Source organism: Dryobates pubescens, chromosome Z, assembly GCF_014839835.1.
Source record: "Dryobates pubescens isolate bDryPub1 chromosome Z, bDryPub1.pri, whole genome shotgun sequence".
Taxonomy (NCBI): Eukaryota; Metazoa; Chordata; class Aves; order Piciformes; family Picidae; genus Dryobates; species Dryobates pubescens.
In genome coordinates this window covers 123993229-124011439 of record NC_071657.1, presented here as the reverse complement: position 1 = coordinate 124011439, position 18211 = coordinate 123993229, and the positions used below count along the sequence as shown (strand labels likewise).

Here is an 18211-nt window from a genome sequence, read left to right as displayed (position 1 = left end):
CTTTCCTAAACTGAGGGGCCCAGAACTGGACACAGGACTCAAGGTGTCACCTAACCAGTGCTGAGTACAGGGGCACAATGACTTCCCTGCTCCTGCTGGCCACACTGTTCCTGCTACAGGTCAGGATGCTGTTGGCCTTCTTGGCCACCTGGGCACACTGCTGGCTCATGTTCAGCCTACTATCAACCAGCACCCCTAGGTCCCTTTCTGCCTGGCAGCTCTCCAGCTACAGTGACCCCAGCCTGTAGCATTGCATGGGGTTGTTGTGGCCAGTGTGTAGAACCCGGCACTTTCCCCCAGTCCCCATAATGAGGGGACTCTCCCCAGCATGAGAGCATGTGGGAACAAGCAGTGAGAGAATAACAGCTGAGTAAAATACACCTAGTAAAGCTGTGGCCTAATTCAGTCACACCCTTTACAAGTTGGGTTTGGGGTTCTCCCCCACACCATGGCCAGAAAAATAGCATAATTGTCAATTCATGTCCAGGTTGGACATTGTTGTCTGTAGACAGAGGCAGATCTCTGAGACTTTCTGAAAAATCTTCAACTTAGTAACATATTAAAAAATAATCAATAATTTTCAAAAATACCAATACAATTGTTTAGTAAAAAAAACCCAAAACAACACAGATTTTTTAATCCTGTATTTGTTCATAAATATGCTACATTCTCTCAGGAATAACTGAAGTAATGCTCACATGACCAGATATTTACATGCTTTGCTCTATGTTCATTTTCTAAGCATGCAGTAAGTTTTGGCAAAGTTTTGCTTAAAGGAATGGGGATTTGGAAACTCACCAAGATGAACTTCCCAAAGAAGGTCCTTGGAGAAAATATGAGCCTGTCTATTGAAAATATTTCCACCCTCTGAAGTACTGCTGAAATAATTGTTAACTCTTTCAGAGCTGAAAATGGGATCAATATTATTCGGACTTCTATAGCCTCTTACTCAGAGTATGGTTAAAATTAAGAAAAAACAAAGAAAAAAGGATATTTTATGGCCTATGTTTCCATTAAGTACAAAATAACTGCTGTATTGTGAATAGTTATCAGTATCATAATCCCAGACAATAGTGTAACTATGTATCAGTGATACACTTAAGTTTCAGGCAGTATGTGTAAGTACCAGTAGATTCATATAATTTCCTAAAGTAAGAGCTTTAACTGAAGCAAATTTAGTCTGATTGCCTTTTACCAACCTTGGGGAAAATCTTTTGTTTGATAACTTTTACTACTTTGAAGCTAATTGCTAAGGGAATACGGAATGGATATGCACAGTGAAACAGACCACTTACTACTTGCGCATAGCTCTGTTCTGGACAATTGCTACTAAATGGTGAAAATTAAGATGATTGTTTCAATTTTTAAGATCTACTCTAGTTGTTGTTAAACACCCATACTCGACTTACAAGCAAGTAGCAATTTTATCATCATACATACAAAAAGGTAAAGATGCAATCGTTCACACATGAGAGAGAGATAAGGACGATCTTAAAAATGTGAGGAACTCAAGTTAGGGAAAAATAACAAGGAGTCTATCAAAGAATGGTGAGAAATACATGTATACTGTTTAGAAATTAGTGGAAAACTGTTTCAGTTACCAATGGTAGCTAATATGGCAAAAAAGAATCTTATGACATTTTATACAGAGCAATGGTCAAAACCCCAAACACAGGTATTTTTATCTGCTGGTTCTTATATGCAGCATATAAGATTGTTTTAAGTAGCTTAAAGAAAGGAAAGCTGGCTTACAGAAAGAAAAGTGCTACAACAAAAAAGCAGTATGTGCTTAATTAAAACCAAACTGCCACAGCCTAAAGCCTGCAAGAAGTATTTCACAACATCACTAAAACAAACAGATTAAGAGGTTATGTAATGCAGCTGGGTTTTGATAGTTGATTCCAAGAATGCTGCATTTGATTCCAGTATCAATCTAATCTGAAAAGCATTCCAAATCTATTTAAAATCAGGAATTTATAATGTTTTCCACGGATTTATCCATGGATTTATCCATGGATCTGTCATGGTTTCCATATGGATTGAGAAAAATTATGAAGAAAAGCAGTCTGGATAGAACATAAACTATTTTTGACTACATCCATGCTTGCTTGGCATGGAAAAAGATAGCTGTTACACTCACTTAAACTGATCACACTTTAAATAATCAACATATCCTACCATTTTGAGTGAGCTTAGTAGAGCAGAGGAAGGATGTAATCCAGAAGGACTCTTTAGTGGTTTTTACTGTTTGGCTATTGTTTCCTAGGAAAATTCCCTTTGAAAAGGGGAGTTTGAGGTAGCGACCAGAATCCTGAAGGTTTGTGTTTTCTTCACACTGTGAAAACAAAGCAGTTTAAATTACTGTACTGCATCCAACCAAAGGCCCAAATCCTTAAATTATATAAATTAATATTGTTTGCCTACTAAAAACTGAAAAATTTTCACTATGCCTGCTGCAACTCTGGTTTTAGGTCATAGCTTCGTATCTAACTTTGAAGTCTAACAAATTTGCACAGGTTATGTCAAATGAATAGCCTCAAATTTTGGTGTTAAAATCTAATGCTTATGTGGGATTATATCAAACTCTCTGAACAAAGAGACAAATGTTAAATATGGAAACAAAAATTCCCCAAAACTGAAATATCTGTAAAATGATAACACTGAATAGATCTGCATAAATGAGCTTGCTTGATTTTGAACTTCAGGAATTCATTAAGTGGGTATCAAAGGGTTTACTTTGTCTGGTTTAGTTGAACTTACCTTTATGAAGTCCATTATAAACACAATGTAATATAATAAAGACTTAGTAAAACCAGTGCACTGAAACACATACATAATTCAATAGTAATTTATAACAAGAAACTTAATATGAAACAATCAACCATGGATATTTTAATGGTGACAAGACTATCGCTCATTTAGCAATGAATACAGACTTTGGCAACCTAATGTTTCTGGGCATTTAAACTATGTTCCAGGGGAACAACCACAGCTAAAGATTACTAATTCATGTTACCTTGTGTACAATGAGTTCATGGGTGCCATCTGGCAGAGTCCTCCCATTTTCCTGCATCAGAGGCACAAAAGAAAAGCCAAACAACTTCTTCTCACCCTTTTCTTTCGCTGCAATACATATGTAAATAGCACCATTTAAAGTTACTATTATAAATCGTAGACCAAATAAATGGATAAAACACAATAAATGGATGTAAGAAAGCATACTAGAAGCTATTTGTACTTGGTCAGACTAAGATAATCTTTATTCTGCCCTCCCTACCTCCCCCCTATTTGCATATTATCTCTTGTAATGGTTTCTTTTATCCCTCTGTAAATCAGAAAGCAGTATTCTGGAATGATTTTGTATTTATTAACAACAAATAATGGAAGCCACTGTTCCATACACAAATGTTAAGACAGCAGATAACATTTTCAGACCTGTATACCTATGTTTGAATTCCAAATTTCACTTGAAGCCAGTGAGTGCAGATGCAGAACACTTCAGAAAATCAACCACTTTTCCATCTAATGTGTTCATATACATGACTTTTGCATCTGGGTTAGGCACAGTTGGAGTGGTGTAAGTAATCATAACAAAAATATTCAACTTTCTCCTAGTATTTAGGCTTCCCCAAAGCACTTAGTTCCACTAAGGAGAGTTGCAAGCCTGAAAAGCTGAATCATGAAAGCATTGCAGAGAAGAATCATACAGCTGGCTTTTTTCTGAGGTATTATGGAAACTCATATACTGAATGCAGCTGTAACAAAAAGAACCAGGAGAAGTCATGAACAGTGCTTACTGGAACAGTGCCGGAATTCACAGCGGATGTGTGCTCCTCTGAATTTATCCACAGGAATAGGCAGTTTCAGCAACTCAGCCCATCTGGGGCCATTGTTATGATAAAGCACAAATGAATGGTACTCGCTGGCTGGTGGCTCTCCAGAGCCAAATGAGATAAAATCCTAACAAAGAAAAAGTATGATTAAAGATTGCATTGTTAGCTGGTAAGAAGTCATTATGGACTGCTCATCCAAGGAAGGAAGACTATTTAATAATTTACCTGAATATCATAAATGCCACCCATGTTACAATGCTCAATATATTTAAACCCCAAAAGATAGCAGCAGTTTGTTAGTATTTGTTGATTTGAAAAAATGACAAAAATCATGCACACCAACCAGAACAGAGGGTTATACAGGGGTAACTGGGTGACCAGTAGGGCTTAAGCAACAAATCACAGAATCACAGAATCAACCAGGTTGGAAGAGAACTCCAAGATCATCAAGTCCAACCGATCACCCAACTAATCACTTAGACCATGGTATTAAGTGGTCTTAAGAAAAGACACTAGTCTTTTCTTAAATACTTCCAGGGACATTGACCCCACCACCTCCCTGGGCAGTCCATTCCAATGGGCAATCACTGGATGTGGAGTCTGAGGATACAGCATGGTCTAACCAGTGTTATACTCAAACCACAAATAAGAATGCAATGGAGACAATAACAATGCTCAAGATCTTTAGTCCTTGGAAATAAACCTGTACCCCTGCAATTATACCAGTGATCCGTCCCATCAAGAAAAAATAAAGCTATCTAGATTCCCTGATTAAGAAGAATCCAAGTCTTGGTTGCCTTTACAAAACCCATGACAGTCAGTCCATAGGAAAGCAGACAAATGGATTTGTCTAAATCCTGACTTGCGGATACCTATTAATTCTCTGTGGGAAAAGTAAGCTGCAGCTATTTGCCTCAGAAATTACAAGAGATCACCTTTACATCTCAATAGCCTTTTTTTTCTTTTTTTAATGTGTACAAATATAAAAAAAAAGATATGCACACACATTTATATCTGTTTGTGTGTATATATACATATATAAACATATATACATTGCATGCCATGCATTTATATGCAGAATCTCACTTCATGTATACACACACGCACACATACAATTTGCACCAGACTATTGGTGTCAGCTTTTGTTTTGTCACACCACAGCCCTAAAAATCATACAGATTTCAGAGAAGGGAAAAACAAAAAGGCTAAACATGCATGGAAAAGGTTGAAGGTCAACAAAATCTTTTGGTTTGTATAAACATAAAACAATGTCTGTAGGCCATCTCCAGTGGCATGCAATTATATCTGAATAAAAGAAGGGATATACATTTATTCTTTTATTGATACACAGAGGTGATTTTTGCATTAAGGAGCTCTGATGAATATCAGGCAAAAATTTGAAAACAGTTGAAATGTTCTCTGTAATAAGATATTATCTAATAATAATAATAAACATATTATTATTATCATCATCATCATCATCATCTACCAAGAATTATTATGACATAAAAATTTCTCCACAACTTGATCTTACTTCAGTATTTTTCAGCACCTTAATGGAATCCTAAGTTATCTGGCTGGCAATTATAGGTGTTTATGTGAATCGTACAACTGAACACAGAAATAAAACAAACATGCATTTATAAAGGTTTAAAGCACAGTGGAAATGCTTCAAATATCTAATGAAAGCAAAAGACAAGCATAACCTTTCCAAAGCAGTTCTGTACTCTTCAAGGAATGTCAACAAAAGGTTATCTACATGTGAAAAGGTGAATCAAAATTAACTACAGCAAGACAAAACATACATACCTTTAAAATTTGGCCACTGCTATCCACAACATGCATTGTCACTTCCACGTTTCTGGCCACACTTTTCCCTCCTTTCTCAAATTCTCCTCTTTCTACAGTGATATATAAATCATTCCTCATTTCACCTATAAAAAAAAACCAACAAAACACAAAACACCAACAAACTAAACATAAAAGCATGCAAAAGTCTGTTCAACTTGCTTACACTTTTGCTTTTAGTACTTCAGCTGTCCAAGCAATCCACAATTTATCATTATTTTTGCAATTTAAATAATAACTATTGCTTTCATAAAAAAAAAAAACAAACCAATAACACAAAACAACAAAGTTTCATCCTTCTCAAAACACAAGAGACTACCTGCCATACTAAACCATTACTAAGGGCCTTTACTCATCTGTTGGGTTTTTTTCAGTCTTTACAGTGACATCTCTGCCTATACCAAAGTTGGTGTCTAGCTTCACGTCATTTAATTCCTCTTTTCATCAAGGCAATATGAATGTATTTTCTTTAACCTACATCAATCAATGACTCCTTGAAGGACTGACAGCAATTTTTTTTACACTTAATCTCAAAAGAAAGTATTTTACATTGAAGAAGCAAAAAAACCACATGTGGGAGTTCTTTCTGTTAGAAGGGCAAGCTTCTCAGAATCACAGAAAACATTTGTTTGGAAGACACCTCAAAGATCAGCAAGTCCAATTGCTGACCCAGTTTAGGGTCAATCCTAAACCATATTCCTAAGCACCATGTCTACATGCTGCTTAAACACCTTGTGAAAGGTGCTGAACTGAAATGTCTGGGTTGCTAAATCAAAACGTATACAGCACAGCAGCAGTAGTACTTGCCTCTTCATGTGGTTCTGTCAGTACATTTCAGCTTTGACTTGGCAATAATATATTGAAATTACTATTTATAGGCTGAGAGGAAAATCTCCAAATCTGTCTTGCCCCACATATGGGTGCTAAGCAGGCACACTACAGCTCAAGACTTCTGACCTGACAAGGAACAAACTTCATGACTTCAACTAGCAATGAATTGTGCAAGAACTGAAAGGGAGCAGAGGACAGAGACCAAATCAGCATCAATTACATGAAAGAGGCAATTACATGGAGCAGGAGGAGAGGCCAATTAAAGCTGAAAAACAACCACAAGATTGACTGCACATACTCAGGTAATGGAGGTCAGCCTTCCTGACCCTGCCAACTATAAAGAACAAATTTTAAATAACTAGTAAAGAGCCCAGAGTAATTTGCAGGTTGGAGGTCACAATGCATGCTCAGGGCTGTACAATTTCCACCATGCAGTTGCATTATGGGATGGTTCTGCAGGCTTTTTTCCTTCATGGGTAGGAGGTTGCATCATCACCAATCAAGACCTGTGTACAAGCACTTGTTTGCTGTTGCTCACAGGGTGTACCCCTAGTTATGGGCCCTAAATGCAAGCTGCCCCCAGACCACAGGTGCTTGAACACTCCCACTGAACCTCAGATGACAGGAACAACACAGGTAATTGCTGGTACGGAGAAGGTCTGATCAGGAAAAGCGTCAGGAGAACATTTGTATGAATGTATTGTTTGTTCTTTTGTTCTAGAAATATTTGTATCTAATGTAAGCATCAAAGTAATGATCCTTCAACACAAAACTGTTTTTAAACTTTGAGGAAGCTGCAAGTTGCAACTGCAACACAGATATTATAACAAGACGACTTTTCTCATCTTTTAACCACATTCAGAATCGTAGAATTTCTTGTAGCACATAAATATGGAACAAGGTTTTCAAACTGAAGATAGCGATCAAAGATCAAAAGTACCTCTGTTAGAAAGAAAAGGCAGTTTAGTTTGCCAGCTATCCTTGAAAAGCTTTCTAATGAAAGAAATTCCAATTTGATTTAGTACTGTAACAAAACACAGCACGATTGCCATTTGAACAAGATAGCATCTCTGGTAGTTACAGCTTTCAGTGTGCAAATCAAAACTGTCCTGACAGCAGCCCCTAATTTAAAAATAATTACACAGAACTCACTAGGAGCTTTTGTTAAGAACTGCTTTTCTGAAAGCTGTGCTCAGAATTCTAAGTCCCTTAGAACCATAAATTGAAAAGGAGCAGAAAATATTATTTTGTTTAGAAAAAGATCCTGTTCATTTACATCTCTGTAAAACACAAGCTAATGAGTTACTTTGTTTTATACCCTAAACATGACTTGAACAGTTCTTAAAACAGTTTCAGTTGTAGGGATTAAAAATCATTGATTGTGGCACAGACGAAATGGTAAATCTTGTGGATGCAAAATGTTTTAGAAGAAAGCTTCCTAGAATATACTGTAGAATGGGACAAGAGCTGTCAGTGGAAGGATGTCAAAGAAGGTGATTTTAATGAGCAAGCTAAAAACCCTTACTCCTTCTTGCCCCCTATCCTTCACATCAATTCATACTATGCTTTTTAGCAGCTATGAATTTTTATGATGCTACATTCAATGCTCATATGCTGACAGTAACAAGCAAAACTGGAAGATAAAATATTCAGACATAAGGCCAGGAAATCTTCCACTCCCTTTTTAGCTCAGTAAACTTGGATCAGGCACCGTGAAAGTCACAATAAGAACAAGCAGTTTACAGAAACACAGGGAAGAAGACACAGAGATCAATTCAAAAGTAGGTGGCCTTATGTCTGAAAGATGCAGCACTGACCACCAGCATGCAGCCTAAATTTCAACAAGCTGATCATACCTGCAGCAGTCAAAACATGGAGGTTACAAAGTTTAATAAACACATACATTTTGGTAATTAATTAATAATATTGTGATATTTTATTTTTATTTACCATTTAATTTCTTCATTATTACTGAATTGTAATATTAAGTCTTTTGGCAGTGAGGAGAGAAGAGATAAAAGTCCTGGAATACTATAGCAATTTATAATGCCTTTCTGGCTGTTGAACCTTGATGATTTCATAGCACCATGTAATGGTTTGTGTTGGAAACGCCCTTTAAAGGTCACCTAGTCCAACCCTGTCTGCAATGAGCTGGGACATCTTTAATCAGATTAGGTTGCTCCCAGCCCTGTCCAAACTGGCCTTGAGTGTTTCCAGAGACCCGACATCTACCACCTCCTCTGCCAGTGTTTTGCCATCCATATAATAATTTTTTTTCTTCTTTATATCTAGGGTGAATCTACCCTCATTTTGTTTAAAACTGTTGTCCCTTGTACTGTTACCAACTGTCCCTGTGTTCCTATCTTTCTTATAGGTAACTGAAAGGCCACAATAAGGTCTCCTCTGAGCCTTCTCTTCTGTGGACTCAAATCCCAATCTTTTTCAGCCTGTCCTCACCAGAGAGGTGTCCCACCCACTCTGATGATTTTTGTGGTCCTCTTCTGGATTTGGTCCAACAGGTTGATCTGTAAATATGCTGACAGTGTACTTATTCCTACTGTCTGTCATTGATGAACATATTAAATAGCACTGATTCCAGTATGGAGCTCTGAGGGACACCACTTGTCACCATTTTCCATCTGGACATTGAGCAATTGACCACTACCATCTGGATGTGACCTTCCAATCAATTCCATAGAATGCATTGGGTTGGAAGGGACATGTAATGGTCATATAGTTCTTACCCCCTGAAGTAATCATAGACATCCCCAACTAATGGCTCAGAGCCCCATCAACTTGACCTTGAAAGTCTCTAGGGATGGGACCTCCACCACCTCCCTGGGCAATCTGTTACAGTGTTCCATCAGCCTCACAGTAAATAAGTCCTTCATAATTTCCAATCCAACTCTACCCTTCAGTAGTTTAAAACCATTGCCCCTTGTCTTACTGCTACCTGCCTTTGCAAATAGTCCTTCCCCAGCTTCCTTGTAGGCCCCCTTCAGGTACTTGAAGGCTGCTAGAAGGTCTCCCTGGAGCCTTCTCTTCTTCAGGCTGAACAACCCCAACTCTCCCTACCTGTCATTGTAAGAGAGATGCTCCCACCCTCCAACCATTTTTGTTGCCCTCCTCTAGACCTGCTCCATCAGGTCCCTGTCCTTCTTGTATTGAGGGCCCCAGAGCCGGACACAGTACTCCAGGTGACATCCCACCAGAGTAGAGTGGCTCAATCTCCTGTCCATGCTTCTTTTGATGCAGCCCAGGAAGCAACTGGCCACTTGAGCTATAAGTGCACATTGTTGGATGATGTCCAGCTTCTCATCCCCCAGTACCCACAAGTACTTTTCCAAAGGGCTGGTCTCTATCACATCATCCCCCTGTCCTTATCCATAGGACTGCTCTCCATCACATCATGCCCCAGCCTGTATTGATAATGAGGATTGTACTGTTCTGATAATTTCTTACATGTGACCCAGAGTCTTTTTTTTCTTTTAAATCAATTAAAAATTGTGAAAATCACAGAACATGAGGATGTTATCTGAGAGAATGGTATCCTTAAGGAGATCAGCTGAGGAAGATACAGGCACACTGCATTTCACAACGAATTCCATCACTGTAGGAAGCAAAATTCCATTACTGAAGCAATTTCACTTTTGTTTTGCATTGTGGAAAAATACCAAAACAGTGGCTGGCTGCTTATCAGCAAATGTATTCAACACTTCTAAGAAATGGGGCAAATCTCATCAACATGCTTGAAGCTGACAGTAAACATAGGTCAGATTAAAAAATTATGACAAACACCAGTCAGCTGTATGTTCAGTGCTTTTTCCCTGTGTAGCAGTACCTTGACTTTTCCATCATTGTGGCAAAGAATACTTCACTGTTTGCAACAAGGTTTTGTATAGACTCACAAAAATTACTGAGTACTATTCACACATAATTTACAGAATCACAGAATTTTAGAGGTTGGGAGGGACCTCCAGAGATCAGTCATCACACTGCCAAAGCAGGATGACTTAGGGTAGTCCACACAGGAACACATCCAGATGGGTCCTGAAAGTCTCCAGAGAAGGAAACTACACAACCTCCCTGGGCAGCCTGATCCAGTGTTCCATCACCCTCACTGTAAAGAAGTTTCTCCTCATGTTGAGGTGAAACCTTCTATGTTCAAGCTTGTATCCATTGTTCCTTGTCTTATTCCTGTGTACCACTGTGACCGTTTGAGGCTGTGCCTTTAAGAACAAAGAGTGCTGAAACACTGGCTAAATGTTTTCAGTACTAGAACCAAAACATTCTGATATTCTAAACGAATGTCATTGGTGGATAGACAAAAATGTAACTTTAGATTGTGGAGCAGTTGGAATTTTTTTTTTCCTCAGTTCAGTTTCGTTTGGGAGTTGGGGGAGTTTGGGTGATCAACCTGTTCTCCCTGCCTGCTTCTCTGCGAACTGCTGGAGTTGGCCTTCAGATAAGCAAACACTAATCCTGCATGGGCTTTTGAAGCTTACTAACAACTCTTTTCCTTAGTAACTTGCCTTTCTCTCTCTCTAACCCCTTTTTGGGGAAAAAGGGAGGTAGGGGGGGAGAGAGGGGGTTCCAAGGAGGGGATCCCTCCCTCAGGGAGGGATTTTTGTCGTGTTATTTCTCTTTGCTGTATATTTCTGTGTATATTTTGTAAATACCTGTATATATTGTGTTATATATAACCTGCTTTCCATATATGCTTGTAAATATATAGCTTGCTCTTCAACTGGGCTAGTTGTGGTTTCTTACTCTGTGGAGGAGGGAGAGCTAAGCCCTCTCTCAACCTACCACAACCACCAAAAAGAGATTGCACCCATCCACTTTACCCACCCCTCAGATATTTATAGACAGTGATCAGGTCCCCACTCAATCTTATCCACACTAAACAGCACCAGGTGTCTCAGTCTCTCTTCATAAGGGAGAGGCTCAAGACTCCTTATCATCCTGCATTAGACTCTCTCTAGCAGATCCCAGTCTCGCTTGAATTGGGAAGCCCAAAACTGGACACAAAACTCCAAGTGTGGTCTCACCAGGGCAGAACAGAGGGGGAGAAGAAACTCCCTAGACCTGCTGGATGAGAAATTGTTGTACTCAGTGCTTAAATATATATATACAAAGAAAAGGGTTGAGATCAGACTGAGTGACAGATGACAAAAAAAAACTATTTGGGGAGGGCTTGTGTCTGCATATAAGTGTATGACAGGGAATGGAGAGAAAGAAGACCATTTCTATTATTTATGTACAGCTACCAAGTTTCTGTATTGTCACTGACATTCCTGTTTGCAACCATTTAATAACTCTGTATGTGCTAGAATTTGGCAAGCATTGGTGACTTTAGCAACACTACTGTCTTTTTACTACTGGATAAGTAAGCTTTGTCCATTAAATAAATCAAAGGTAAAGAAGAATAAATAGATTCCTGTTCACTGTTACTCTTTTTTCAAGCAGAACAATATCTGCATTTTCAGCTTTATTACAGGAACTCTCAACGAGCCCTATGAAACACTCAATATAAGAAAGCTGATTAAGCAAACAAAACGCCCTTTATGAGGAATTCTCAAACTAATACTTTCAGATTTCAAATGGGTTGTAGATCTAACATGCAAGATCCCATTTCTTTGTGACTTGTTTTTTTTTTTCTCTTCCTTTTAACAATGAGAATAAAACAAGTTGCTTTGAGCAAGTGGAGAATAAAAGACTCAAAACCATTTGTGGCAGAAACCTTTGACCAGTTGATTTTTCATATGTATACAATAAAGAATTTCCAGCAGTTTTGAAAGATCATGTATTTTTACAGACCTAAAGCACTCAGTTGTTAGTTTGCTAGTGCTCCTCACTGAGTCTGTTGAAGACAGACTTACAAGCCATTATTATCCATGTATACACTTCCATGTATCACTGATACTTAGTCTATGCTCCAAAGAAACACTGCTTACTCTTCCAAGTAGTAGTATAAACTGCAGAAGACTCTTTTCCCTGTTCTCCACTTCCAAATCCTTTCAATCCAGTTAAAATCTGTCTTTTCTTTCCTTTACATAGTTCTGTTCTACTTTTCCTTCATTTCCTAGTAATCCAAGAAAATAAGACAGAGGAGATGGGAAGGAGAAGGAAAACAATATGGAAGTTCCTTGCCTAACTAAGTATGTAGTCCCATATTAGTATTTTTGTTTTCCCCAGTGATTTGGAGAAATTATAATTCCTTTGGTACATAGGATTCAAGCTTTAAAAAAAGCATTAAAATAGGATTTAACACATAGAGAATATTCCTCATAGAGAACTAGTTTTATGAAAGGTCAAAATTCAGGGTGTCTTCTCCAGAATACTGCTTAAACATATTTTGTGTAACTAAAATATCCAGGCAATACTACTTTCAGTAATTAAAATTACATATTTCTAGATTCTTGGAAATCAGAACAGTAAACAATGGCAGGTGTTAAACTTAGGCTGTACTTCATACAGGATAAAGAAGATTGGAAAAATTTATACCACTGCTTGTGGGAGAAAAATGCTTGAGTGTGTCAGACATATTTCTTTTCCTAGAATCAACACTCTCTACTAAGTCCAAGCTCACTGACAGAGAACAGATTCCATAGCTTTCTTTGCATTTTTGCTCACCATTCTAAGCTTTGAAAGAAGGAATATGCTTCTAGTCAAAATAACATCATTGGAAAATGCATGTTATCACTAGGATAGCATTTTGTGAGATCATTTGTATAAAAAGACAAAGATTCTAGTTCTAGTTTCATTTTAAAAGCTTCTGCAAATAGAAAGTAGGAAAGAATGGAAAGCATGTACTTGCACATGAAAAGAATAAAAGACCATTTAATAATCCCAGTGAAGGAGTGCTGAGTATATTCAGAATCTTTCAAAGACAGGATTCTGATGAGATTAAACTGGACAGCTAAAGGACATCTAACAAAGTTAAAAGATGACAAATGCAAAGCAATGCAGGTGCAATGGTAAAAATCCTGCTATTTTTCTTAAATAAAGCACATGCAAGCTTTAACATATGAAAATGTCGAAGCACTGCAACATCCTGGGCAGCTCATTCTATCTGCTGAATGAGCAGAAATTGCAAGAAAAAGAGATGACATAACATTGAGAAACAAAATGCAGTTTTTATTTTTTACAAATAAATTATGAAACTTCCATTAGAGAAACCAATACTGAGGTATGCAGTTATTTGGATGGAAAAAGCAGAATCCATATATTTTGATCCATATATTCAGATCCATATATTTTTTCTAACTGAAAAACTGAGCCTGCACTATTCTTTGAAACTGAGCTGAGAAGCTCCTGCAGCAGTTAATAACACAGTGCTCTGCTGTGGCATGTTTTTCACAGTTTAGCACACCATACTCTTTCACAACTGGAGAGCAAGGGGATACAAGAGCTACTTATAGAACTTAGAAAATTTTATAACACAGAGCAGAAGGTCACTAAATTACAGAGAAACTGAGAAAGACTTCTTAAAGGGAGCTGTAGAGCGCTCAGTAAAACTGTTCCCATTGTTATGAGCCATATTATTTGCAATGCTCATTCAATGTAAATTACAAATGCAGTAGCAATACAACAAATAAGCCCTAGCTAATAAGCCATAAAATTCCAACTTAATGCTTCCATTAAACATACATATATAATCTACCTTCAAATTAAATAGCACTTGACTCATTAATTTTATTGTGCTCAATACTGAAGTCACACCAGAAGACTATTTTTATAATAATGCTAAAACTGTTTTATTGACTTGTTCTGTGTATGTGTTCTGTGCATGTTTAAGTAATTAGTAGTACTGATCATGGCTGCAGAAAGACAGATGTTTATCTGGCAGTAAGAACATAAGAGCGAATTCTCAGCTGTCAACTTTCAAGCAGAAGCTCAAGCAAAATACACATCCACAGCTAAAGATGAGTCTCATTGTTGAGATTTAAATGTCTATTTAAGACCTCCTTGATTAGTGAAGTATTGAAGCTTAGCTATTCTTGTCTCAGAATTTTAATTTACTTCTAATATAGGTACACTGGAACGTGATGACAGATCTTTGTAAGGTGGCAGACTCTACTAAAAATCTGCAAGTCACAAGTATGATTTACCTTTGAGAGAGTCAAGGCATTGCGTGGACTTAGCTGAAACTAAGATGTGAGTTCCTCCCTGCAACATTTCTAAGCAACAACACACCACCACATTCATGCCAAACTAGTTTGCTTGCAAGAATGCTTTTTCTTTAAAGAGACATTTGTCTTATAAATTCCAACAATCCATTAACTTTAAAATAAATTTCCTTTCAAAGACAGAACTACAGATATTACTGCAATCTTCTTCCAGCATTTGCTTCTTCACATTCACACTCACACAATCTTTCTACCTTTCTTAGCATCTGTTAAGTATTTGCATATTTTGTCATACATACATACAGTATAATCAAAATAGCATCTCTACATTCCCGTCATTGTGCATTTCTGATATTTTCATTCTCTGCGTTTGAGAGACAAATCTCACAAAATCAGAAGCTGTACAGAAAAATTCTCTGAATCCCTATTTAGAAAGCTACCAGCTCCTAAGAACATAATGTTCTGCTGGTTATCTCTTTCTCTGCACAGTGCTCAGCAGTCTTGTATTCAGTCATTTTCAGTGAAGTCGGATGCCAGCTCTCAAAATAGGCTGAAATGGCTGTATGCCATTTTGAGGCAGTAATTGTATAATGTACAATTCAATGGGGCCTCCAACTATCCAAAGAAAACTAACATAAAAGTCTCTGAAAAAGTTTAAGAAGTTTTAGAATAGTGTATTCATCTAGAAAATATCTGAACACTTTCTTTTCCTACTTATTTAGAGGTATTTTTCTTTTTAACTTACCAGGCATTATAATATTGGAAAAACCTAGTTTCCTTGTTATGGATACTCCATGGGTAAACATGGATGTATACTCTCTCCTAATTTGTTCTATGTCTCCATGAAGCAACTGAAGAGAAACTGCCAGACCTGAAAATGAAGAAAAGCATGAGAATAAATAAGATGTTTTAACAGATTATAGTCAAGTATATATGCATTCCTGAGAACAGAGAAAATTTGGAGGAAGTTCAATAACACCAAGTCAACCCACCTCAATTTTTTAGAAAATGTATTTGGGAAGGGTGTCAACATCCACAAATCAATAAAGACCTGAAAACAACTGCTATGAAAAAGCATTAGCGAATTTATTACTGCTGTGTAACAACTACAACGAGATGCCAGATCAAAATTAACTCAATAGGGACAAACTGAGGCCTTGACTGGAAAAAGAATAGGGAAAATATCAGCTCAGAGAAATATCCATCAGTAATATTTGCTATCATTTCAAATTTTCACTTAACAATATGCTGCCTTCATTGGCATGCAAGAAGAACTGCTAAAACAATGGTCCCTACCTATAGGAGAAAGTCTCATTGATGTAATGTTATACAATTTATTAATCCTAAACATGAACAAATAAACTCTAATAAATCAATATAGCATAACAGGTATATTTTTCTTAAGGACAGTGATTTTATAGTGACTGAAATTGCAACTTAGAATAGAATAGAATAGAATAGGATAGGATAGAATAGAATAGAATAGAATAGAATAGAATAGAATAGAATAGAATAGAATAGAATAGACCAGGTTGGAGGAGACCTTCGAGATCATCATGTCCACCCCATCACCCAACACCATCTAATCAACTAACCATGCAACCAAGCACCCCATCAAGTCTCCTCCTAAACACCTCCAGTGATGACGACTCTACCACCTCCCCAGGCAGCCCATTCCAATGGGCAATCACTCTCTCTATGAAGAATTTCTTCCTAACATCCAGTCTAAATCTCCCCTGGCACAGCTTGAGACTGTGTCCTCTTGTTCTGGTGCTGGGTGCCTGGGAGAAGAGACAAGTCCCCACCTGTCTACAGCCTCCCTTCAGGTAGTTGCAGACAGCAATAGGGTCTCCCCTGAGCCTCCTCTTCTCCATTTTTCAATGTTCATCAGATTTAATCAATCATGCTCTTTCCTATGTGTGACAGATTTTGCAAAATGCACAGATAGCCATATACAGCAATTTCCCAGTATTTACTGCTGTAGAATCAAGGAAGAATAGCTTCATCTGCTACATGAACAGTACACAAATAAAGTGCAAACACCATCATTACAACTGAGATTAACAAAAACAACATGCATGTCCTTTGGTTATTTCAGATATAATCAGAGGCAAGTATCAGGATGATACAGCTTGTAAAGATTAATCTTCTCTGACCTTCAATACTGCTACAGCATATCGTGTGTCAACATACAGATCAAGGAGAAGATAAGAGCTAACTCTTCATATAGATTGAACAACTGGAGACAAACAGACAACACAGGAAAGTCATAACTAACTTTAGATCAAGCTTAAGTAAATAACATGCTGTGACTGTTTGAGGCTGTGCCTTTAAGAAAGGGACAGTGTTGGAACACTGGCTGAATATTTTGAAAACAAAGATAGGTCCAAATGAATTTCATTGGTACATTGGTAGAATGCAACTTTAAGTTTTAGTGCAGTTGGAATCTTTCTCAGTTCCACACTGTTCTGCCTTTCCAGCCTGTCAGCCAGAGTTTGGCCTTGAATACCAGATAAGAACTAATCCTGCATGCGCCCTTAGCAGTCTCGATTCCCACATTCATTCCTTTCCCTTCTCTCTGGCGGCTGCTTCTGCTCTGCTCAGCTGGGAGAATCTTATCGCCACTGACCTTGAGATAAGAACACTAATGACACTTTGAGCTAACAGCACTCCTAACTTCTCTTTCCTTCTAATTAAACATAGAAAGGTGGAGAGGAGTGGGGTGGTGGTTAGGGGAGAACTGGAGCAGTTACCCCCGCTCCTTTTGGGATCCCGTTAGGGGTTCAGGGGGGTTCTGTGCTGTTTTCTGATTGTAAATACCTGTGTAGTATTGTAAATACTGTATATTTGTACATATTCATTGCAGTCCATTGTAGAGTGTAGTTATTGCTTGTAAATATAGCTTCCATTTGCTTTCCCAACTGAGTGAGCTGAGCTTTTGTTAATGTGGTGGTAAATTCCAAAACCATTACAGATGTAAATATTGAAACAAATCACACTGTGGCCAGCTGGTAGTATGGGAAATTGGTAAGAAGTCATACAGGTAAAATGCAGATTATTAGAGCAGGGAAAAATTTTTTCATTGCTGAATGGGAAGAACAAAAGTTGAAGACCTCAAATCCAATTAGTATGGCAGGGTTGGAGTTTTGTGTGTGTCTGTGTACAAATCTCACAGATTTCCTTGAGAATTTTATTTAGCTTAAAAATGAGGTAAGCGTCAAAAAACTTCAGTGGCAAAACAGCTTTAATTTGAGAAACAACCTGCCTGCAAAGGATCCAAGGCAAGAAACACCATTCATTCATTGTTAGAAAATGGAATAATTTTTTTAATCCACAAGCATCAAGAAAATCTCCCAGTGAACACACTTCAACCATGGTTTAGTCATTTTTTGCATAGTTTAAATACATCTTCAGAATATAAATGGTATTCATCTGCCAATGCTTGAGAACACTGAAGAGCACTGCATTCATGAAAGCAAAGGTGCCTAATGTTATACAGCATAAACAATACAACAGGGAAAAAGAAAAACGAAACCAGAATGGAAACACAGCAAAGATGCTCAGGGA

The 18211-nt window shown here is 37.7% G+C and overlaps 1 protein-coding gene across 6 annotated transcripts in view; it reads right to left on the bottom strand.

Moving 5' to 3' along the window:
• Positions 1 to 18211, bottom strand: part of DOCK4 (dedicator of cytokinesis 4) — a 235085-nt gene that overhangs the window by 80008 nt on the left and 136866 nt on the right. For all 6 annotated transcript variants that reach the window (XM_054178712.1, XM_054178709.1, XM_054178710.1 and 3 more), the window contains exons 13-17: positions 15390 to 15515; positions 5643 to 5767; positions 3798 to 3960; positions 3017 to 3123; positions 2179 to 2335 (exon numbers count right to left, since the gene is read on the bottom strand). In XM_054178712.1, the coding sequence (XP_054034687.1) occupies positions 2179 to 2335; positions 3017 to 3123; positions 3798 to 3960; positions 5643 to 5767; positions 15390 to 15515 (678 nt within the window). The remainder of the gene's footprint in view (positions 1 to 2178; positions 2336 to 3016; positions 3124 to 3797; positions 3961 to 5642; positions 5768 to 15389; positions 15516 to 18211) is intronic.